At 48.9% G+C, this 24,174-nt stretch overlaps 1 protein-coding gene across 1 annotated transcript in view; it reads right to left on the bottom strand.

Annotated features, from left to right (window-relative positions):
* Positions 1-380: 380 nt before the first annotated feature.
* Apcdd1l (APC down-regulated 1 like) overlaps positions 381-24,174 on the bottom strand; it is a 63,358-nt gene continuing 39,564 nt past the window's right edge. The window contains exons 4-8 of the mRNA XM_087911401.1: positions 13,150-13,205; positions 10,843-11,030; positions 10,314-10,452; positions 7,226-7,778; positions 381-1,276 (exon numbers count right to left, since the gene is read on the bottom strand). Of these exons, the coding sequence (XP_087767527.1) occupies positions 509-1,276; positions 7,226-7,778; positions 10,314-10,452; positions 10,843-11,030; positions 13,150-13,205 (1,704 nt within the window). The 3' untranslated portion in view covers positions 381-508. The remainder of the gene's footprint in view (positions 1,277-7,225; positions 7,779-10,313; positions 10,453-10,842; positions 11,031-13,149; positions 13,206-24,174) is intronic.

Here is a 24,174-nt window from a genome sequence, read left to right as displayed (position 1 = left end):
AACTCAAGAAAGCCGACTGCCCCCGGAGAGACAAGCCCTCTGCCAGAGAACTGAGACGGTCTGAAAGCCCCAAGTGGCATCTTTAATTCATGCCCTGGCTGAGTTTGTATTGCTAAATTCAAATTAATGATCTCTACACCACAATCCAGAACCTGGCCAAGCGGCAAGAAGCATCCTTGGACACCATCATAGGACATCCTCCCTGTCTCAACACCCCAGGCAGGGAAGGCTAGGAGGCTAACACCAACCACAACGACAGGATTAAAACTAGTGGTAGGGTTTCAGAAACAACAGATTTTGCAGCCACATCTAGGCCTGTGGTCTGGGACCCCTGGCTTTGCAGTCCTGTTGAGCCCTGTGGGATACAGGTTGAACTAGAGGTGGCAGGGCCGTATGTTCATCCAAGGCAGAACAGCGGAGAAGGGCTGTTCTTTCCCCGGTGGCAGTACAACAGCATCTGCAGGGCCACACAGTGCCCAGTGGGCCACCTGGAACTCAAAGACCGATATCATAGCCACCCAAAGGGGGCCAGGCCTTGAACCAGGAGTAGTATGGGGAGTGGCATGGCAGGAAGATACGGTGCCCACCCAATGGGGGGATTCTGCATTGGAAGCCTGTGCTGTGAGGGCCTGGGGGTTCCTTGGACCTGCCTCTTGCAGAGCACCAGGGGTGCCTGGAAGGAGGTGGGGCGTTTCTCAGGAGTGTCGGGACTGGACCCGTCTGTGGGCCTCTGCCCAATGAAAAGTAGGCTTTGCCCATGGGAGTCCTGTTCCATTTTGAACAGCTCATACTCTATATGTGGGAGCCTGATAACCAATGGTAGGCACCCATTGGTGGCTGTGACATCCCTCGCTGTGCCTACTGACCAGACCCCTGGGCCTCCACAGCTGCTTGCTTTGGAGGAGTTGAGTATGGCTGTAGTGACCTGGTCCATGGGGGTCACATAGGCCCGTGTAACCTCAAACATCAGTTCAGTGCCACCGTGGACCCTGGGGGATGGGATGCCTCTGGAGTAGTGGCCAGCTGCAGACATGGTGAAGGTGGGCTGGTGGCAAGCAGGATCAGAGAAATGGTGGTAGTGCCCTTCCCAGGAGCGGTTGTGGTCATCAAAGGTGAAGAGCCGAGTGAGGAACAACACAGCAGGCCTTGCCTCGCAGCCCGTGCTGACCCAGTGACCGCCCAGGTGCAGTGGCAGAGCTGGCCGGGAAGGCACAGGTGGGTGGTGCTCGTCGGAGCAGGCAATGAGACTGCAGGCCAGGCAGGGCCAAGTGTGGTGCTGCCAAGGTTGAAGCAGAGCGGTTAGGCGCCAGGCAGAGCCAGACTTGCAGCTAGAATGGACTCACAGTGCAGGGCCCGAGACCCCCTTCCTGGTTGCTCAGCTCTCTTTGCCCTCCTCTCCTATTCATTAGCAGGTGGGCCTCTTGGTGTACTTGTGTTTAGAAGGAAAGGTCCCTGTAGGCTGACATTGCTTGTTCATTTCCCGGCTGCCCAGACCCTAATAATCACACCAAAACTATATTAATTACAACACTGATTGGCCAATAGCTTAGGCATATTTTTAGCTAACGCTTACATTTTAAATTAACCCATTTCTATTAATCTGCGTATCACAGTGAAGCTGTGACCTACTGATAAGGTTCTGACTGGCAGCTGGCATCTTTCTCCTTTGGCAGCTACATGGCATCTCCCTGACTCCGCCTACTTTTTCTCTAGATCTCTGTTCGAATTTCCTGCCTGACTTTACTAAGCCATTGGCCGAAACAGCTTTATTCATCAACCAATAAAGCAACACATATACATAAGGACTTCTCACATCAGGTAACCTTCCTTTTGGGCCTCTGCACATGCCCCGAGGAGGCCCAAGGCCTCTTCCTCTGGCCCTCAGTCTAATAAAGGCTTGCACTTGTAAAGCAGACTCAAGACCTGTCCCATCCCTTCCTCATAGACATTCCTCGCTCCCTCTATCCCTTCTGCATTAGATTGAACGTAGCAGAAACTTTCTAGGCAGTGGCCTTGACCTCTCCCAACCCTAGGGTCCCAGCAAACATACGCCTGTTGAATGAATGAGAGTGGGCTGAAGCGTAGATGGGTCTTAGGTCCCCAGATTTAGAAGTCCATGCCCCGTTTGCCAAAGGCAAACCACCATTGTCCCTTCACTTCTGCAGCATCCTTACTTGCTGGCTGGTGTGGGAGATCCTTCTGTCTATGTGTTTCTTTTATTGGTTAATGAATAAAGAAACTGGCTTGGCCTATAGCAAGGTAGAACTCAGTTAGGTGGGGAAAATTAAGCTGAATGCTGGGAGAAAGGAGGCAGAGTCCGAGAGAAACCACGGAGCCCTGCCTGACACAGATGCCGAAACTTTACCCAGTAAGCCACAGCCTCGTGGCAATATACAGATTACTAGAAATGGGTTAAATTAAGATATAGGAGTTAACCAATAAGAAGCTAGAGCTAATGGGCCAAGTAGTGATTTAAAGAATATAGTTTCTGTGTGAGCATTTCAGGTCTGAGCTGCTAGGCAGCCGGGAAACAAACAAACGGCCTCTCTTACAACAGCTGGGGCTAGGTTGAAGCCCTCCTGCAGCTATTCAGCTAAGGACAGTGGGACTCAGAGGCCAGGTGGCTCGCCACAGTTGTCCGTTATTGAACACAGCCCTGCAGAACTTGTCCCCAAACCTCACTGCAGTTAGCACGTCCTCTGCAAGGGGGAGGACCAAGGCTACTGTGGTGGTTTCTGTTCTGTATACGTGGTGTGTGTGTGTGTGTGTGTGTGTGTGTGTGTGTGTGTGTGTGTGTGTGTAGGGGGATGGGGGATGTGGGTGTGGAGGTGTGTTCCTGTGTGTCAGCCACATGTGAAGGCTGCAGGTTGACAAAGGGGGTCTTCCACTTACATTGCTCAGCTTTATTCTATGAGACAGTCTCCCAGTTGAACCCAAGCTTACCAATAGGACTAAGTTTCCTAGCGGGCTAGCCCTGGACCTCCCTTCCCTCTGCTTTCTGAACACTGAAATCACAGGCAGGCTGCCACACCTACCCAGCATTTAAATAACATCTGGGGATCCAAATTCCAGTCCTCGACCTTCCTCTGCAACTGCATTAAACAGTGAGCTTTTCCACAGCCCCCTCCCCCGCTGGCCTTGTTTGAGATACCTTTATGCTATGTAGCCCATGCGAACCTTGAACTTGCTTTTTAGCTTGGACAGGACTTGTGTTCCTGATTCTCCTTCTGTGTCCCTGAAGTACTGGGATTATGAGCATATATCACCCTGCCCAGCCTCCAGCATCACTGTAATAGACAAAACCAGCTGCACTGGAGTCCTGGGGTTTACAGAACCCTCCACTGCCCCAAGGTGTGCACTGTTTTTTTTTTTTTTTTCCCCCGGTTTTGGATTACTTGAAGTAATCCCAGGTTAGGCTTTGCTAAAATGATTAAGACCCAACAACAGGAAACAGACATGAAATCTACATTTCAGAGTGAAAATATTTAGTAGAGGCCAGGAAAGAATGAGGCATGGCCTCCCATCTCCCCCTCCCTTCCCTCTCCTTCCTTCCCTTCCCTCTTCTTTCCTTAAAGGGAGTTGCTGCCAGGAGTCAACACAGAACCTTCTCTGCCTATGATGGCCTTGGAATAGTCACTGTTCAGCACTGACCTGAGAGCTAGCTGACAACTCTGTTCCCGCTGTCCCTGAGGGAAACTTAGGGAGTGGGGTCCAAGCAGAAAAGATAAGGGGGAGGGATTTTTTTCTTTTGTTTGGATTGTCACACTTTCAAAGCTTTTACTATTAATATTTATTCCTGTGAGGGAGATGAACTTCTATTTCTACAACACATGATCCTATATCATGCTTCATTTCTGGATATTATTCTTATTATTTTTATTATTTTGAGAGAGAGAGAGAGAGAGAGAGAGAGAGAGAGAGAGAGAGAGAGAGAGAGAGAGAGATCATGCTGTATAGCTGAGGCTGGGTTCAAACTCCAGGCAATCCGTTTTGCCTCGGCTTCCAAAGGGCTCAGATAACAGGCAAGCACTATCATGCCTAGCTGTTAGGGGGATTCTGACCTGGAGGACGCGAAGGCACTTTGAAACCATGGTAAATGGTGGCAGACTTGTTTGTGATGGAGGAAGCAATGGCAGTTAGCTGGAGTGTCAGTAATTGGGAGGCCAGCTGATAAGAGTTCCCTCTAATTTAGGCCTTTTAACCCACATTCTGAACTATGCTCACACTAATGTGTATTGACAGGACCAAATGCACAGCATTGAAATAGTCCCAGAGTGGCTCTTTGCTGCCACACGTACAGAGACACGCTCATGGCCTTACACGTGCATCATCCCCTGTGCAGAGGGACATTGCAGGAGCTGGCCGGTCGTTTGGGGCAAGTGGTTTGAGGCATAGCAGAGCTTTGAAGGTGGTTGAGGGGACAGAAAAGGCATTTCCCACTCAGGGTCAGTTAAAGGAGGTGACACAAAGCTTCTGTCCCCATGAACCACCTCCTGGGTGTCCTCAACAGAGGCCAGAGGCCCATGTGTTAATAGACAAAGCCCCCAGCCTCACACTTGCCAACTTCATGGTGACGTGAGCCTATTCACCAAGCCATGTCCCCTATGGCACGCACCAGTTTCTAATTAAGCTCCAGAGGTGATGCCTGCCCGGATGACTGTGGTGGAGAACGGACTGATTGATTACTATTCTATACCCAGGCAATAAATTTGGGGATCAAATTGGTTTTAAATTAACTCTAAAAATGTTCGTGTTTACCATCTGGTTCTGGTCGCAGGCAAGGCTCTGGCTCCTGAGAGCAGAAGGTGAGGAGAGGGAGGAGCTATTTGGGGATTTGACTGCAGCAGCATTTCCTCCTCTCCAACGATCTTCCTCCCGCTCCCCAAGAGGGGAGTTGCCGAGCAGACCTTTAATTTAATGTCTGTGCATCTGGCGCTGGTCTGCAATGACATCTTTCTATGTGTCTTGTTTCCCAATCACTTTTCCAGCCTGTGTGGGTCACTAGATCTGGTGGGGTGGTAGGAAGGGAAGTAATAGTGGCCCTGAGCTCTACCCAGAAGACAGTAGGCTGTCAGCCTTCATGGTGTCCACTGGAACAAGGAGGTGGGGGCTGTAATCAACTCACCATGTGTGCCTCAGGACTAAGTTCTGAGCATTATAGACAGTTGTCAAAAGGGATTGATTTTGAGGTCAATTGAAAAGAACCCTGAGGAACTGGGCACTGGGCAGTGCCCGGCACTTGGAAGGCAGAGACAGGAAGATCTCTGTAAGTTCGTTGCCAGTCTCATCTACAGTCTACAGAGAGAGTTCCAGGACAGCCAGGATTACACAGAGATACTCTGTCCCGAAAAACCAAAGCAGGCCCCCTTCAGGAGAACCTTGGCATGTTCCTTCTCTACCTCTCATATCCTGGGTTTTGGGGGCAGCTAGAAAGTGTAGGGTGGGCAGATGGGTGTGGTCTAGCTCTTATCACTTGTACCCACTCCTTGGGAATCTGACAAGCAGTAGCTACCAGAGAGGAGAAGTTGCCCCATTTTACTTTGCTTGAGTGCACAGTATTCAGTATGCTACATGATGGGAGGGTGGCCCAGTGATCAAATAGCACTGATAGAGATGGCAGAACTTATTCCTCCCTGTCTTGATGTGATTTTTTGTTCTTTTTTTTTTCTTTTTGTTTTTGGATTTTAAGACTGGCCTCAAACTCAAAGAAGTCTCCCTGCCTCTGCCTCCAAAGTGCTAGGGTTGCAGATGTGAGAGCTACCATGCTCAACTTGATTATCAGGAAATACGTATGAAGTTCACCAGTAAGAAGTTCCTAATGTAGAGCCCTAACCCTCTCCCATCTCCATTTACAACAAGCAGCAAGACATCACCGCAATTCCTGCGCATCACCCCAGTCCCACTGTCAGTGCCAGACGCTGGGGGCATTGTTTGCACTCATCACTCGAGGGTAAAGACCCTGTTCTCAGCCATCGAATGTCACAGCTTCCTTTCCTCAGGCTGTTTCAGTGGGGTTGGCTTCCACTTAAAGCCATGCCTTTTATGAGTTTAATTTTTTTCCCAACGTTTTTCTGAGGACGTGTGCTTGTGCCTTACCAGCTCCTGGCCAGAGTACCGCAAAGTCCACCCATCCCTGTGGTGGTGCCTGCTTTTAACTCCAGCACTCAGGAGGCAGAGGCAGGCGGATCTCTGTGATTTCAAGGCCAGTCTCGTCTACAGAGTGATCCAGGACAGGCTCCAAAGCTATAGGGAAACCCTGTCTCGAACCCCCTCCCCCCAAAAAAAGAGGGAAACAAAATAAAACAAAAAAAGAAATGAAAACTGCAGGCCTCACCCTAGATTCACGTGTTAAGAGAGGCCCAGGTCCTAACCCAGAGTCCTTTGTTTCCTCCAAAAACCCCACTGTTTTTCCCACTGAGCTGTAAGTAGTCAGAGTGAGGGCCCATGTCCCAAGGTCTACTGTGTTCATTATACTGACTCCATAATATCTGTGGGGTTTGGTGCAGCACGCTCCAGTGTCAGCTTGTGTGCACACACACACCGGTGGTGTGCTCCCTGGTCAGCAGGAAGCCACCTGGGCTCCTGCAGGAGGTCATTAGGAGGGTACTGCAGCCCCGGCAGACTGTCCCAGTACATGTGCCAATGCTATGCTGCCTGTAGTCAGATGCCAGACCCCATGCTGGGTGAAGCCTCAGACCTCCCCTGATGGGGTGCTTAATGCCCATGTGAGGAGGGAACAGGTGGGCTCCCTAACAGCAGTGTGTCCTGGGAGGTGGGTAGAGTGGGGAGGTGGGATAGAAGGACCAGGAAAATTGAGACTCAAGGAGGGGAACACCAGCTGGAACCATTGTGCCCTGCAGGGACAGGCATGGAGTCTTGCAAGAATTATGAAGGGCAAAAGAAAAGAGATAAAGAAAAAAAAAAGAATTATGAAGGGCAAATCTAGAAGATACATGCTGAGAATGGCTAGGTGAGGTGTTGTTCTCTACCAAGACACCTTGCTAAAGCTGGGGAAAGATGGCCCAAGGAGAAGATATAATCTGCTGAATATAATATAAATATATGCAGACTATATAAAATGTAATAGAATGTGCCAGTGTCCCGAGGTGAGCTGACTGGAGGTGAGGGCAGTGAGGAGAGTCAGGCAGAGACCCTTAGGTGGACCAGATTGTAAAGGACCTGCTGGACTGGACACCAGAACACACCCAGAGGGGCCCAGACTCACCAGAACACTTTGCAGGGGACACTGATAGCCTGTGGGACGGTAGTGCTGCCTCTCTGCCCAGTTGGTGTGGATGTCCCCAAGGAACAACTTCTTGACTAGATGAGGTGCCTCCCCAGGCAGCTGTTGCATGTGATATTGCAGGCGGAGTAGACTGAGTTCATGCATGCTGAAGCCCAGTGCGGCCATGCAGTCACCTGGTACCCGGGAGCTCAGCAGCTCATACAGTGTCCCCGGCAGCCAGGCCCGGTCTGGGGGCAGCCTTCCTGTACAGTCCTGGCCAGCCTGGGTCTGGTTGAGGCGTCTGTCAATGTCCAGCAGGGCATGGTGGCTGTGAAAGACTATGCCCACCTTGTGAAGACAGTAGTCGGCCTCGGTGGCACCCCGGGTGATCCAGGAGGCCTGGTGCAGATGGACTTTGCCCTTGATGAGCAGTGAGTGGGCAGGCTCCTGGCAGGAGGGGTCCCTGTAGTAGAACTGGTAGGCTCGGAAGAGACGGTTGGAATAGAAGGTGTAGGAGTGGGTGAGGAATTCTGGTCCTGGACGTACCTCGCAGCTGCTGGGAAGAGATGAGTTTTGAATAATGGAGAAATGAAAACCTACCTGGGTGTCCCCTTCCTTTGGCCTGGGCTCCCATGTTTCCAACCTCTGTCAAGCAGGCCTGAGCCCTATAGTCAGTTTCCCCAACTGGGAGCCTTCTTGATCTTGTGATCCTCATAAGAGCTCTCCAGTCTCCTTCTGGTCAACCTCACGGTCTTAACTGGGGCTGTTGCTACCGTCTACCACTCAATGGACTCTTAGCTTCTTCCCCACCAAGATCCAGCACCCCTTGTTCTGCCCTGGACTTCTTGTTGAGTGGAAGGGGTAGAAGAAGGAGTGCAGAGGGACATTTCTCAAATGTCTCCCCTCCAGTGAGCTGTTTTCTTCCCCTGCTTTATTCACACAATAGCAAGTTGTTTCCATAAAGCGGTTGGACCACGGACAACACATACTTTGTGGGTTGAAGGGTGATAGGGAATCTCTTGCGGCCACTCAGCATTGCCATCAGGGATGATTACTGCCCCCAAGCAAGACTGGGAGGATAGCTCAGTGGGAAGAGTGTTTCACATGAGCGTGATGCCCTCCGAGTTGGAGCTCTAGTAGTTAGACAATAAAAGCACTTGTGGTAGCTGCCTATAATCCTTGCTCTGGGGAGGTAGAGACAGGAGGATCTCTAAGGATTGATGGAGACTCCCAGGTCCCAGTGAGAGACACTACCTTAAAAAAAATAAGGTGGAGAACAACTGAAGAATTAGGAAGACACCTACATGTACCACTGTGCACACACACACATGCCTGTACACAGAGGTGGCCAACTGACCTGGCTTTCAGGATCTTGTCTTTTAAATAATGAAAACAGGTCCGGGGGGTATATAGAAGGGAAAGGAATGGCTCCTGACCCCACAGTCATGGCCAAGGGTAGAGCATCCCTGTTGAGGGCTCATTGTAGTGGGTGTTGGAGGATGCCCCCTCATTCCCTGGTGCCCACCTGGATTGCCACCTTAATACGTATCTTGGACTTAGGTTGCTATCATCCAACCAGAAAGAGCTCCTCTTTTTCCTCCAGGCTTTCTGCTAACATGAAGGAGAAGGCCTTGGCTGAGAGCTAATGAGTCTTAAGCCGCAGCTTCCTTGTCTCCCAGAGAGAGCAGACGCTGAGCCTGAGATGGGCCGTGAATCTAAAGAGAACCCAATTATGTGGTTTTGTTTCACTGAATCTCTTCACAGTTACTTCTTATTTATGGCGAGTGGCTGTTCTCTGCATCCAGAGCAATGGTAGGCATCTTTAAAAAAATAATTATATTACCCTATAAATGTGTGCTGTTTACTGTATGCCAATTATACCCCAATAAGGCTGTAAAAATGCATGAATGTGTTTAAGTAAATAGAAGTGAGTTGGTCTGAAAGAAGCAGTAAGTGGTGAATAGGCCAGGCCGTGACGAGAGTGAGGACAGGCGGCCTGCACACCCAAGGACCTCAGATGGGGCCTGTGGTACAAACTTGCTTTCCAGGGCATGCAGGATGTGACTTCATAGTCCCAGACTACTGACCCTTTTCTACATGCCTCTCAGAAAGCAACGAGCACAGAGAGGACTTTCTAGGAAGAAAGTTCTAGAAGTTTCTTAGAACTGCTCCAGAGTGTTGCTGCTGGAGGCAGGAGCAGCACAGCTCAGCCTTCCCCTGTGTGCGCTCAGTGACTCTGCCAGGAGCTGCCTAGGTCCCAGTTGGATGAATGAGGTAAGGCTGCAGCCCCAGAGCCTGGGAAAAGTGCTAGAAGCAATTCTGAGAGCCTCAGCCCTGCCCCCTCCCAGCACCCAAAGCGCTAGCAGATGTTTGGCAAGCAAATTTCTCCATGAGCTCAGGAGGCACATGGGGGACATGGAAAATTAAGTCCTTGACCCCACGATGGAGTGGACTGGGGAGACCTGAGGGGGTAAGTGAGGGAAGCCAGAACTCCCCCTCAACTCCCACCCTGGGAGGAAGAGTGAGCCGATGGCTGCCAGAAATGAGGGGCACAGAGCAGCCCTGCTAGGAGATCTGGGTGGAGACTCAGACTCTCTCTGACCAGTTACTTCCTGTCTTCTTTGCATCAAGTTGTGCCCTGTGCCTGACTCTTCCTGCAGATCCAAGAATGGGGTTCTCTCGAGCAGATGCCGCCATTGCCAGGAACCTTCCAGGACATTTGCTGTCACACCATGGATTTTTGCTTGGCCACTGCCATGGCAAATCTGCATTACACACTTCCCAGTTTGCCTGTTTAGCACGTCTGACTGCACCCTGTGCACCAGCACGCAAGAGGGAAGCTTGAGTGTCTGTGTCACGGGTTTCCACGTGTGTATCGTGTGTATCATTCAGCTTAATGGCGTTGGTTGGATGCGATGCCTGGCCGTTCCCTGCTCCAGATGCCATCCCCAGAGGGGAGAAAGCAAGCCTTGAGTTTTGCAGGCAGCTTCTGGAGACTTGGGAGCATTGTCCCAGCTTCATAGAGGTCGATGCCCACACTCATCTCCAAGCCCAGGAGTGCAGGGTTGGAAGCTTAGGGGAGTCTTACCTAGTGGAGATCCAGGTTCCTCTGAGATGTGGGGGCAGGACCACAGTGGTGGGCATACCATTAGGCCCTGGCTGCTGGCACTGGGGCTCCCAGTATAGATGGCCACCTCCTGAAATTCCAACTGTTTCTATGATGCTAGCTGCAAAGGAGAAAGACCCCAGTCAGAGATCCTCAGGCTTCATGCGTACTGCATGGCTCTCCTGCTCTCCGCATGCCAGTGGCTCAGGCAGGCTGCACTCAGCTCACCTCAGGCCCGAGAGCACCCAGATGCTTGTTGACTGCATACAGCAGTCTTGCCACTGTCCCCTCCTCTGTGCATGGGACACATACCAGAGTCTAACACACAGTTAGCACTCAGTCAGTGCTCACCGAGTGCATGGTGGGTGCCTAGAGCTGAGCAAGAGATCAACCACGTAGACCACTTCCTGCCTGGCCCTCTTCCCTAAGCCCAGGAGAGCCTGGCAAGGGCGTGGGACAGCTCCCCTCAGCTCCCAGCTGCTGCTCAGAACTGAGTAGCAAAATCTGCAACCGCTAAAGAACTGCAATCGCCTCGAGCTGTCACCCCAGTCAGGACAGCTGACACAGCCCAGACGGCAGAATGCTAGTGTGAGCAGCGTCCAAGTTTTACAGCAGTGAGTGTCGTCATCGTGGCCCCTGACCCTGGCTGCTGGCCACTGCATCAGCTTTCCAACCCAGCCCTTCCCACTGAGCCTGGGGCTGAAGGGGGTCAGGAGGGACTCAGAGAGCTCGAGCCAGCCAGGGCCTCCAGGGAAGGCTATGGATGGAGAGGAGAAACTCTCCCATGGTGTATTCCCATCTGTTTCCCACTGCCTTTTCACAGGTTCCCAGCTGGGCTTGTGGGGAGGCCAGGGAAAGCCCGTTGAGCCTCTCGGAGCTCTGTCTGGTACACACGTAGACCCAAGACTCTCTGTTCCCAGCAGTCTCAGGAAGACTTGCATTCCTGTGATCTGGCGTCATATCTAGAGTCCCTGGAGGCCCTGTGACTGGATGAGAGGTGTGGCTGGTGATGATAGTGTCAATAGTCAAGTAAGGGACACAGGTGGCTTCATAGCAAGCATATTCTAGGATATGCAATGTTTGCAGCCACCCTAGGAGTTGGTTGTGACTTGGTTTGTAGCACTAAGCAAGAAAAGTAAGAGTCAGAGCCTAGGGTGCCCGGATTCAAGCCTGACAGACTGACGATTACTTGTTCAGGTCACCACTGAGAACAACGGGAACAATTTGGAGACACAGAGCATAGGACACACATGTGCAGAGTGGTCCTTGGTCCCACTGGTCAATGGATCTGTTGATCATGGAGACAAGCAGGAGAAACAGAATTCAATAGCTAACTAGGGCAAAGAGTCTATGGACACCACCGTTTGTCACTGGGGAAGCAAGACTAATGGAAGACTTGCAAGATAGAAGGTGAGTTTTTCAGAATTAATCTGGCGCAATGTCAATAAGACAAAGGAACTTGAGCCACATCACTGTGGTGGGTGCGTGGGTATCCACATTGAGCCCACGCGCCCAGAACTGAGACAGACTCTCCCTGGCTGTCAACCTGAACACAGTCTGGAGCCACCGTTATGGTCCGAAGCTGCTGGATTCTCCGGATTTGATTCTGCAGGTTAATTTGAACATCACCGGTGTCAATGAAACCTGTCGCAAAGTGTTGATTTGCCGAATAGATGGAAGCAAAAAGAATCAGGAGGGGTCAGCCTTATTTGCCTGGTTGGGAAATAAAGCTAGCATTTCGCAGTGAAACAGCATACGGGCTCTGAAAATGAGAGTGTTGTTGTCTCCATGAATCTCTGGTTCTTGAAGAGATGTTCTCTCTGTTGGGAGGGAAGCCATCATTTTGCTTCATGCACCCCCTCCCTGAAGGCACCAAGAAGAGATGTCACGCTCTGTCACGAAGCCTCAGGTGTTATTTCCCCCTAAGTGTGTTTTCATTTATGTTGTTTTTCTATGAGAAATTAGGATTTAATTACGTTAGGAGACTGTGAGATACAGTCAGGCCTCTTTGTCTTCAGAACACGGACACACACACACACACACACACACACACACACACAGCCCAGCATGATGAAGACCTTGAAGAAAGCCCCAGGGCCCGGCCATGCTACCTTCCCATAGCCTCAATGTAAAGGTTGTCTTTGTTTTTTTTTTTTTTTAATTCAACAACAACCAACTTAATAGTTAGAAATGGTCTCTTCATGGTGTTGCCCCTCACAGCTTTGGGACAGACCTCGATTTTCTTCTCCCGGCTTTCCTTCTCTCCCCCCAGGAAAGTCTTAACTAGATGAACCACTGCTGGCAGATGGGGCCATGGCTGGGTCATACAACTCTTTGCAGGGACCTGAATGTAAGGACCAAATTGATTTTTATCAACCATGGATTTTTAATTAACAGTGCTGTCCACTTTACTGCCGTTCAGTATTTACTGTTTACCCACTAATTAAAAATTATGCTGCTTTTGCACTCATAAGAGTGGGGACATTTGAAATTAGATAGCATCATTCAAATTACCTGCAGAATTAAATTTAGAGTACCCAACTGCTCAGACCAGGCTCCCAGAGCTGAAACTATGATCTGCCGTGGCCCGATGTGTTAGCGGGAGTTAGAGCACCAGGGACAGGCCGCTTGCACAAACACCATATGGGGCATGTCTGTGGCCTTGGGGAGCGTGGATGCTTGCTGAGTCCCAGCTATGGTGCTCTAGAGAGGCACTGGGGTTCCCATATCTACAGAGTCTGTGCCTTGGGAGTCCGCTGTGTCATGCTGTGGCACTCCACAGCCCTGGGGGACACCATATTCTCTGCCTGGCCATTACTAGGAACTGCCAATTGCAATCTGCATGGCCATGTGGAGCTCAGGGCCATCCACATCCTACAGTTGAGGAAACAGAGACTCAGAGGGGTAGAGGGACTGAGCTGCTGTCATTTCCAGGATGTCTCCTAAAGAACCTTGTTTGTTTGTGATACCAAGAATTGAACGCAGTACCAACCCACAGAGGAGCTCCACTTGAGCTATATCCCTAGCCTGTTTTTGTGGGGTTTTGGGGTGGGATTTTTCCCCTGGAGCCCAGAATAACCTGGAACTCACAATCTTTGTTCTTCTGCCCCCCAAGTGTTGGATAGGTAGATGTGTGTTTGAAAGCCAGCTCTTCGATGTGTGTGTATATACATGTGTATGTGCACATGCGTGGACATACATGTGGAGGACAGAAGGAACCTTGGCTATAATTCTTAAGACATTGATCTCTTTCCTTCCTTCCTTCCTTCCTTCCTTCCTTCCTTCCTTCCTTCCTTCCTTCCTTCCTTCCAGCATGTCTCTTAGCTGGGAATTCATCAAGTAGCTAGGTGTTCTTTTTAAAATATGGGTGCTAAGGAATTAGACAACCTTTAAAAATGCAGTAAGACCTATCTAATACAATAATCAGAGTTAACTACAGTGGCATATGCACTTCTTATCACTAGTTCAAGGCCAGCCTGGACTATGTAGTGAGACTCTGTGTCTACATATAAGTAAAACCTGCTCACCCCACTTAAACTTTAACCCTTTAGGCATTTTAAGCTCACCATTTATTGACATTTAGAATAATCACAATGCCAGGCAGCTACGATCTCTGTCTAGTCCCAGCATATTCAGTCACCATGTAAGGAAGCTTGCACTCAGCATTTCTCACTCCCCTTTCTTCAAGCCTGCAACCGCCAATCTCACTGTTACTGTAGATAGACCTCATTCATGTATTTTCCATGGATGGGATCCACTGGCCTTGCCTGCTTCTCACCGACTTCATCCCTGGACCCCAAGGTCACTCTGCAGGTAAACAGTGGAGGCCTGGAGAGGGTGCACGTCCATCCCCGAGGCTGGAATCCCTTCCAGAGAACAGGCCTAGGCGGGTAGGATGAGAGATGGCTCTGTGTGTGTGTGTGTGTGTGTGTGTGTGTGAGGGAGGGGGACCCTCTGTGCTCTGGCTGTCTAGTCATCAGAAAAGCAGAAGACTGAAGAGGAGGCTCAGTGAGTTTAAGTGCGCTTAAAAATCTGAGTTTGGATCCCCAGAACCTATGTGAAAAGCCAGATGTGGTTTGGTGTTTCTGTAAATGCAATTGGTGGTGGTGGTGCTGGTGGTGGTGGTGGTGGTGGAGGAGACAGGAAGTTGGCTTGAGTTCACTGGTCAGTCAGTCTAGTCAAAACTGAGTGAGCTCTAGGTTAGTGAGAGACCATTCCTCAAGGGAACAGAGTGGAACACTGAGGAAGAGAACTGACGTCCTGCTTTTCATGGGTATGGAGGCATGTGATTGATTGTGTGCAGGCATTTGCAGACATGCATACCCAACATGCACATGATACACACACACACACACACACACACACACACACACACACACACAGAGTTACAGGTTCTCGATTTCTAAGGCTGCCCATGAGGGTTAGAATCCCTTCTTGGAGATACTGATCCAGTTACACAGAGCCACCATGATCCTGAGCATTGTCGAGGAAGAGGACACACAATGGCCTCTTACCTCCCAGGTTTCCCTGGTGTCCTTGTGGGTCCGTCCTAGCTTCCTTCCTTGCCCATGAGGCATATGGACTTCTATTTTTCCTGTCACCCACCAGATCCCACAAGACCGGTCACTTTCAGGGTAGTCCCAAAGATGAAAGGTCGTAATATAACCTCTTCTTTGACCTGTTCTGGTGCTGGCCCGCAGGCTGGCATTGCATCTTGCCCCTCCCCCGACCTCTGCTGGAAGAGCCATCCTGGCGCAGCCCCACTCCTGCGCAGCCCTTCCACACCAGCAATTACTTCTCTGCTTTCTATTTACCTTTGTGCTTTTTATTTTTTATTTTGGAACAATTTTGGAAAATGTTGCAGGAGTAGGGTCCTGGTATAGCCTCTGGTTAGCAACTCTGAGGGTTACCATCTACCCAGACACCCAACGAAGATCAAAACCAGGAAGGAGAATGTAGTCAACACCTGTCCAAGGTTCACGCACTGTCTTGTTTATGACTGTTTTGGGTCTAGGAATATAATTGTCACATCTTTTCCACATGCCTTTGGCTTTTAATCTTTCCAAACCTTGACATTTTTGGAGAAAACTTGGTCTGGGACTAGAGTTCCCTATGACTGAGTTTGACCTGTGATGAGTAACTCCAGTTCACTCTGTTGCGAGGCTCCGAGTCAGTCGGTCTACAGTTTGGAACTTCATTACTATGCCTGCCAGGTTTCCCCACAGGCGAGCCATGACTAAGATGAGGATGTTGTCTTGGTGGTTACTAATGGCCTCAAGGTCTCCTGGAGATCATCATGGAGACCTGGGAGCCTTGCTTTTGTTATCAATTGACTCCAGGAGACTCTTGCCTGTCACAGTAAGTCTTGCCCTGCTCGTTTCCTGATGGCTACTGGAGGCCATCACTCCCTTTGGGTTTATGAACTGACTTGTGCTGTAAGGAAGAATTATTGCCCCATTCTCCAAATGCCGGTGCAGTGAGTGTGTCCGCTCACACCTGCTCCTGGGTAGGGACTTCAGTTTCCAGGCTGTAGGCCACTATTATCAGTGTTTGGTCTCCCAGATTCCCACTGATTTGGACATTAAGTGTGCTATAGCTCATTGCCAATACTTTTTCCATATGCCCTTGTCAGGTTTTGAGGTCTCTCTCTCTCTCTCTCTCTCTCTCTCTCTCTCTCTCTCTCTCTCCTTCTCTCTTTCTCTCTCTCTCTCTCTTTTCCCAGGTGGCAAAAGATCCTTTGGATTCACTTTGAATTTTCTTAGACTCAACCTAGAATCAGCCCTTATGTTCTTTTAATGGAAATATGTGGACATGAGAACTCAGGCCTGGGTGTCCACGGTTGGTGGGAACCACTATGGGCTCCATGCTTTTCCCTCTCCCCCACCTTCTCGTCCCCCCTTTCTTCCCTTCCTTTCCCTCTCTCTCTTTGCTTCCTTCCTCTCTCTCTCATTTCTTCTACTGACTCCTTTCTTTTTTCCTCATTCCTTCTCTTTCTTTATTTTTCCCCTTTCTCCCTGTTCCCACCCCTCCTCTTCCTCCCTTCTTCCTTCCTTCCACAGTGTCTCTATACTAGTCTGCCTGCCCCACTAGGACCTGGTTCTCCTTTCTTGCTCTTCGATTCCCTTCCAGCACAATGCCTGGTTTATGCTCTAAAAATAATCCTGGAAAGCTCTTACAGCAGCACGGCCCAAGTCCTGCTTCCCACGACTCCTCTTAGTTAAATCCAGGAGCGACTGCTACTCCCTTTGAGCACTGCCCATTGCCTTGCAGACACCTCTCCCTCCTCTCAGGAAATGCCTGTCAGGGTTAGGCTGGAGGTAGATTTGCAGCTGTTGGGATTTTTCAGGCTGGTGGGAAAGGGCAGATCACAATGGTATTCCCAGGATCTGGGGCCCAGGCAAGTGGAGAGCAAAGAGAGGCAGCTGGAAGGAGATGACATGGGAGCATCTGACCAGGCCAAGGGTTGGATCAGGCTCCAAGCCCAATATTCACAGCTCGCATCAGAGCCTACTGTGCCCAGAGATGTGCACTGGCTTAAGCACCCTCCAACCTTAACCTCTCTCAGTTATAGCCCTACTGTGTGGTTCATTAGAAATACCTGTGCACCATACATGTCAGGTCACTGATACAAAATCATGGGTGCCTGATGCATTCTAATAGCCGCCGTCAAAAAGCATCTTTTACCCAGCCCCCAACGTTACATACAAACGATGGAAGAGACATTTGATGTGCACCCCTTGCACAAGTTTTACAGCCTGACGTCAACGTTGGGTGATATGTGCTTCACACTCTGCAGCTCTGATTCAGGTTGGTCCTATCCCAGTGGCGGGTTGGCTGCTGCTTGGGACAGAACCCCAGCTTAGGAATGCAGTGTCAACAGGGGGTCCAATGAATGGGGTCTTGTCTCTTACTCAACTTCGGTCCAGCAGCCCATCCTGTGCTCAGTGTATAAATCAGATTTTCTTCCTTCCTTTCTTCCTTCCTTTCTTTCTTCCTTCTTTCCTTCCTTTCTCCTTCCTCCTTCCCCTCCCTCCCTCCTTCCTTTCTTCCTTCTTTCCTCCCTTTCTCCTTCCCCTCCTCCCTTTCTTCTTGTGGCTCTTTTTTTTTTTTTTTTTTTGGAAGTAGGGTCTGAAACATCGCAGGCTGACCTTGAATACACTAGCCAAGGATGACCTTGGACTGCTAATCCTTCTGCCTCCAACTCTTAAGCACTGATTTGCTTTTAAAAATGTACTTGATTAAAAAGGAAACCAACAGAAAATCAGAACATCTCTGGTTTCTTTCAAATGCTCAGCCTGAGGTAATTCACCTGGAATGGTTTCGGCTTGGACGCTTGAGCATATTTTAAATAAAAGTGTCAACAACAGGTCCCACCCAAACAATAAGCTCTTGATTAGAGGAGGCCTGCCTGCACACACTCGGATGTGCTGGCAGATGATGCTCAGAAAGTCCCAGAATCTGGCTGTCAGAGGGGCGGCCCTCACCGTGGCTACAGAAAATTCGTGCTTTGGGATGAGATCACCACACACAAGGCATGAAGAGAGTCCAGTGGATCTCTCTGGAGAAGGCCTCAAGATGGCCATGTAATGACCACTCCAACAAGACACTGAAGAATGAAGACTAAGTTGGACGCCACAGAGCCTGTGGGCCCCTCTGTTGTGCTTGGCTCTGCTTCAGCCACTCACATGTCTCTCATTTGTTCATGATCTTAGCGCCTCGTTATCCATCTAATCCAAGGCCTTTGTGCTTGGGGAGTGGTGTGTGTGTGTGTGTGTGTGTGTGTGTGTGTGTGTATACATCTCAACCCTGGGAAACTCAGAAATAGTATGTTCTGGAATGAGCATATCCCACTTCCCACTCCTGGCAGTTTCTCAGGCCTTTTGGAATGTGTCCTTCTCTGCTGGGTGACCTCAGAGTGGACAGTTGCCCTGAGGACCACGGGAGGAATGGGACACCTGCAACAGCTGATTCCCAGATGGAAGGGGCGTGGGGACCTTTAGATACAGGCCCACACAAGAAGGCTAGCAAGGAACAGCATGGCTCCCCAACGTCCTCTTAGCTGTGTGTGCACCCCAGAACTCAGGCATCAGCTATGAAGTTTGGCCTTGCCATTGGTGCTGCTCTGCGGCCATGATCTCCTGTGCGTGGGAAGCCCTTTGTCAGGGGGAGAGGTTTGCCGTTGGGACATCTTTCCCGTGTTTAGCATTTCCTGCTAAGGGAAGAGGAAGCTCATGGCTCCTGGGATGGGAAAGGAATGAGGGGCTTGGGGAGACAAGATTTGGCCCACTCAGCTAGCCTATCCACCAGGTTTTTCTGTTTGTTTGTTTAAGAATGTTCCAGTACAAAAACTTCCCATCAAAATTCTCCCTTGGCCCCATGGTAATGCTAATTACTCTGCATGGGCTGGGGCTTTCCTCCCCACCCTACCCCCAGATGAAAACTGGAAAATTCTAGCCAGAGCTCAGCTGTTTCAAAATAGCCCAGGCCTCAGGGTGATTGATGGGAGCTTTTCCCTCTCCACCCAGATGTGGAGTTGAGCAGACGAGACCATGTCAGCCTGGCTTCCTCTGCCTCGTCAGTGCCGAGTTCCCAGTCTCTAGGTAGGTCTTTAGACATCCATTATCTGTGCTGCCCAAAACCAGCCTTCGGCATGGACGTAGAGGTGGCCAGGTAGAAATGGTTCTGGATGGCCATGCTTGATGGACACTAGCTTGGCTCTGAGGGGTGGACATCTGCAATGGTGTTTGCTGAACAGATCTATGCCTGGAAGTCTCCATGGCACCAACAAATCCTTGTTGGAGCTCTTGGCAGAGGAGCTCAGTTTCATTGTTTTGTAGAAAAGAAATTTGGTGCAAGCGTCACAAGGTTGTGGTGTATTCCATAAGAAACAAGACATCCATCTAAGTGAATGATGACAAAAGATTCCCAATGAACCATGAATGAGTGCTTGAGAAGGAACCTTGGGCAAGCATCTCTCAGATCTGAGTTTTTCTTAAAGACTCGGAACCTTGGTGGCCATCTGGTCTTCTCCTAAAGGACCAAGAACCTTCTCATCTACCAGGAATATTTAGAAGGTTAGAGGTCTTCATGAGTTCATGGAGATTGGAGGTCTTCTTGGGGCATCTTGGATCTTGAGAGCTCTCAAAGACCTAGGGGGTGGCAGGGAGCCGCGCCAGCGTTGGGGGAAAACATACCACAGGCTGGGCTGTTCTTGGGAGTAAACACAAGGGGGACCTCTTGAGCTTCGGTTGGGGTGGTTGGGAGTCGGGGTGGAAACCCAGAACTCGCCTCCTCCAGAGTTGGCCTCCAGCCGAGGGCCATAGGCCTCCTTCTGTTCCGGACTTTGGGTAAGGCCTACGGAAGGTCAGCTTGGGGGTTGATGCTCTCGCCCACGCTAAGGGTTGTCATGTCGGACAGCACAGAGGGCATAGTTTGAGACTGGGGGGGAAGGTTAATGGGATTACCCAGCCCCGTCTTCTTTCAGACACATGGGCAACTCAGAACAAAAGCCGCAAATGGAACGGGAAAGAACATCCAGCAAGTTCCATACACAGTGAAACAAAACATCTCCCTCCCTGAGTCTTTCCCCAAGGATGTTTAGAAAGCGGTGGAGGGGGTGGGGGTTTTGGGTCAGGAAACACAGAGATTTTTAATGCAAGAAAATTATGGTGATTCTAGCAAATCAAATTTTCTTGCATTGTGTTGAGATTAAGTTCGTGGTCTCTTTCGTATATTCAAAATAAAGAATATCCCTAGAGTACAAATTTGTGGGAAAACCTATATTATACTTGAGAAATCCATTTTGTTAGGAGTTACCAGATTTTTAAAAGAAATAGTGATATTTAATTATGGTATTATTTTGCCATCTAGAAAATTAATATGTTTTTCAATTTCAGGAGAGTGTCTGAACCTTGTTTTTAAAATTACCATACAAATAGAATCCTAAAGACACAATATTGGCTTTGAATGTTGCAGACATGGTACTGGGAATATGCTGGCTTCCTAAATATTCAATAAACAGGCCTTTCTCTCTTGCCTTCCCTTGTGACCCTGGATGATTGTCATCTCGGGGAACAGGACTCATGGCTGGCTAAGGGGACAACATACAATGATTAGATAGATAACCAGAGTGGGTTAGTAGCCAGAGACAGAATGGCTGCCTTCACAACAAAATGGTGCATAACTTTAGACAGCTCTACTCTGCACAGCCCAGGTCCACTCATGGACTCTGTCTGCTATCGTTTTTACCGATCAGGAAGTAAGAGCCTAATGAGGTCTGACTTTTCTCATTGAAATGTCAACAGAAAGGCCCCAGCTCAAATCCAGGCCACTGGGAACCACAGGGAACCACAGGCTCTTTTCACTTATGCTTGCTGCCCGTGGTCTTGACTTGGCATTGATTCAGTTCCTGTTGTGCGTGTGCGTGTGCATGTATGTCTACAAAGTTCTGGACATGTTTCTGGCAGGGTTTATGGAGCCCAGTCAAGTGGTAGACCATTCTCTTAGAGCCTTCTGTCTGGTACATGTCCTGTTCATCAAATGGGGCCTACAGGTCTGGATTTGGAGACTGCCTGTTCCTTCAGGGTCTTACATAAATAGAACCGGCTTGACAGATGGAGGACCAGGTAATGGACTCTCTGGGCAGACTTGTGAAGGTGACAGGAAGGTGTGAAGAGCATAGGAATGGAAGACAATGTAATTAGTCCTGAGCTGGGTACAGCTCTGGACGTTGTCATGGGGAAGGTACAGAGATGAGGGGCTGCTGGGAGTCCAGGCTCTGGAGTGTTTCTGGGCAGGGCAATGACTATAGGGGAAGATCAGTGTGTTCCCAAATGTCTTGCATTCTAGAGGACATTATGCCCATGGTGTGCGTGCTTGTGTGTGTATGTGGGTGTGCATGCATGTATGTGTGTCCATGCGCACACACCTCTGACTCCAGGGAACCAGGATGGACATAGTACATTTGATTACTTTCTTGTCTCTTTTGATCTATTCAATAATTGCCACATTCAGCCTGCAGTGGTGTTAGGACAAAGTGAAGGTGGAGACCGATAGATTATTTTTAAAAATAAGTTAAGTGAAAATGAGTTCTATGATTGGAAGGGAAATGTTGATTCAATTTTAGGACCACAGTGATCAGAAAATATCACATGGGCTTGATGATCCACAGTCGCAGGTGGTTGGAGGCCAAGGCTCTGAGGCCCCTGTTGCTTGTGTTAAGGATGACGTGGTATGTCTGTCGGGGTCCAGGCCATCAAAGAACAGAGAGTCAGAGGCAGCAGATAGGAAAACAACCTGAGCAAGGGTGTGACATGCGTGTAGGTCGTTAGTCAGGGAACACAGGGTGCTTCTCCTCAGATTAACTGGGGACAAGTTCTGTTTTGGGGATGTACTATTTGAGAAGGTACGGGCTGGGGCCAATTCTCGCCACAAGACATACACAGGTGAGAATGGAGTGTGGGAAGACAGCTGGAGACGGCATCCCTAGGCTGAGAACTCTGGAGGGAGCGCTTTTGGTCACTGGGGCTGCAGATGACACACATGGCATTTACTTAGGCCCGAATGGAAAATCTTCTGGTCTTGTTGTGCCACGTGTGCATAGGTGAGGGCTGCTGTGTTCTGGGAGATGGAGAAGGCAGGCCAGAGCAGAGGCACACAGAAGAGACGTAGTATACTGTGGCTTGTTATTTTCACTCAAGCTATTTTATTCCCCATATCGGGGGCAATAGAAAATACAGAAAAAAGCTAGCACGTGGGCCTGTTCCTTCTTGAGCCTGTCGTAAGGGTGTCAGGTCATCTCCGAGTCCTGTCTCTGCCGGGATTCTCTTGGAGAGCACGCCATTCGCTGCGACAGAGTGGATAGATCTTTCTAGTGTTTTCTTTTTCATACACATATAAAAATCTTCACAAAATGGGTCATCCCGAAATCTCCTGTTTTAATCTAATAACAGATTTTAGATATCTTTGCAGAAATTTATTTTTTATTTTAATTTTTAAATTTATTTTTGGCTAGAGGGACTAGTGTGTATTCGTTTTTGGTCTGTGGGGGGAAAACCTGAGATAATGAAGCAGCAGAACAGGGAGATGGAATAACTGAGGGAAACAGGAGCCCTCGTCAAGAAGAGCCCTGTGAAAATGGACTGAACTCTCCAAACAAAAGCAGTATGTGCTTTGCCGTGAAGTTTTTCAGAAGCTATGAAATAGGTTTGAAGTGAGTCGCATACGTTGTGCCTTCCCCTGAAGCCCTGGTGGCTTCGCGCAGTGAATCACATTCACGGTTTCTCATCCATTCTCCCAGGAAACAGCCTCTCCGCCCCATCCTTGCCTATATATATGCATGTGTTTTTTATTTGGCTATTAAAATATTTTTATGCATGCAATCTTTTCATACACATCGTTCTACCCTTTGCTTTTTATACTTAAATTATCAGAGACAGCCTTTCATTTTAGACTTATCTCTGTGTGGAAAAGGCAAAATTGTAACATCTGGATGAACCGTGATTTAATGAACTGTTCCTCTGTTGATGGCTGTTAGACTGTGGGCCATTCCTACCCCTGACTCTTGCTTCCTTTTTCTTTTATGAAGAACAATACACTGGATAGCCTTTTCAGTGTTTCTTGGTGTGAAGTTTTCATATGCCATTTTTATCCCCCTCACAAAGAAGCTATGTGTGCAATGACCATGAGTGAGTGTGGCCACATTGGCCTCTAAGAATGCTGTTTTAATTTCTTCTCTCCTGGAGATGTGTGGGAATAGCTACACACATCCACCTCCGGCCACACCAGAGACCATCAAATGTAAACATGATGTGTACATATTTTTGAAAGAAGATCTTAGTGGATTGCTGAGGGTGGCTTCAAACTCTATCTGAACTCTGTTTCAGATCCCCAGGTACCAGGATGACAGACGTGGACCATCACACATGAAAATGGTGCTTTGGTTTCTACCGATCTAGCAGATGAAGGTAGAAAAGAAATTACAGCCCCTGGTTAGCTATACTTTTTGTTCTATGTAAGGGCAGAAGTAGCAGCAGATGATGATAATAATAATAATAATAATAATAATAATAATAATAATAATAATAATCAGCTGCTTTGTTTCTGGGAGCCCACCTACCCCTCTGTGTATCTTACCAGACACTGCTCTAACTCTACCCTACCATGTCCTAGCTGAAGGGTAGCAATGACCTCTTGCTCTCCCATAGGCTTGCACACAGGTGCCTGTAATTTGTTCTCTTAGAGTGCTAAGAAGTGTGGTTTGGCATTCTATCTCTGTAAAAGTGATCTAAATAGTCAGAGGGATTCCATGGTACACAAGGAATCATCTGAACACTCTAGACCCCAAAGACTACTGAAATGGGACCAGTGGAAACCTTTCTGGGGGTAAATGGAAATGTTGGCCTTGCCCATGTGGTGATGGTGGGGTATGGGGCTAGACTAGTCTTAGGTTCTTGATGTCTCTTGGCTCCTGGAAGAAGCAAACATTAATGGCCTCTTAGGAAAGCATCATCATTTCAGAGTCCAAGATTTTCTAAGAAAAGCAAGAAAATATGAATTTTCAATTAAAGATCACCAAAGACACAGGTCAGAATCTTATGTGGAGCAAAGGTTAGCAGAAACAAAAGGCTCACATCCAAAGAACACCAGCTACTGGAATTCTTTATCACAGAACACATAAAGATATATATGAAGCCCCTAATGAAATAAGGTATGAGAATTCTAAAACTGAACAAGCAACACAAGGCTATAAAAATCACTAAGAAAGTATGAAGAGTACCCAGTGATCTTGAATAAATAAAAGTATAAATGTAACTGCTGCAGCAGATTAGATGTTGTTGAAAAG

The sequence above is a fragment of the Myodes glareolus genome, chromosome 10 (assembly GCF_982192425.1).
Source record: "Myodes glareolus chromosome 10, mMyoGla1.1, whole genome shotgun sequence".
NCBI lineage: Eukaryota > Metazoa > Chordata > Mammalia > Rodentia > Cricetidae > Myodes > Myodes glareolus.
Note: the sequence above shows the minus strand (reverse complement) of the source record. Positions and strands in the feature narration are given on the sequence as shown.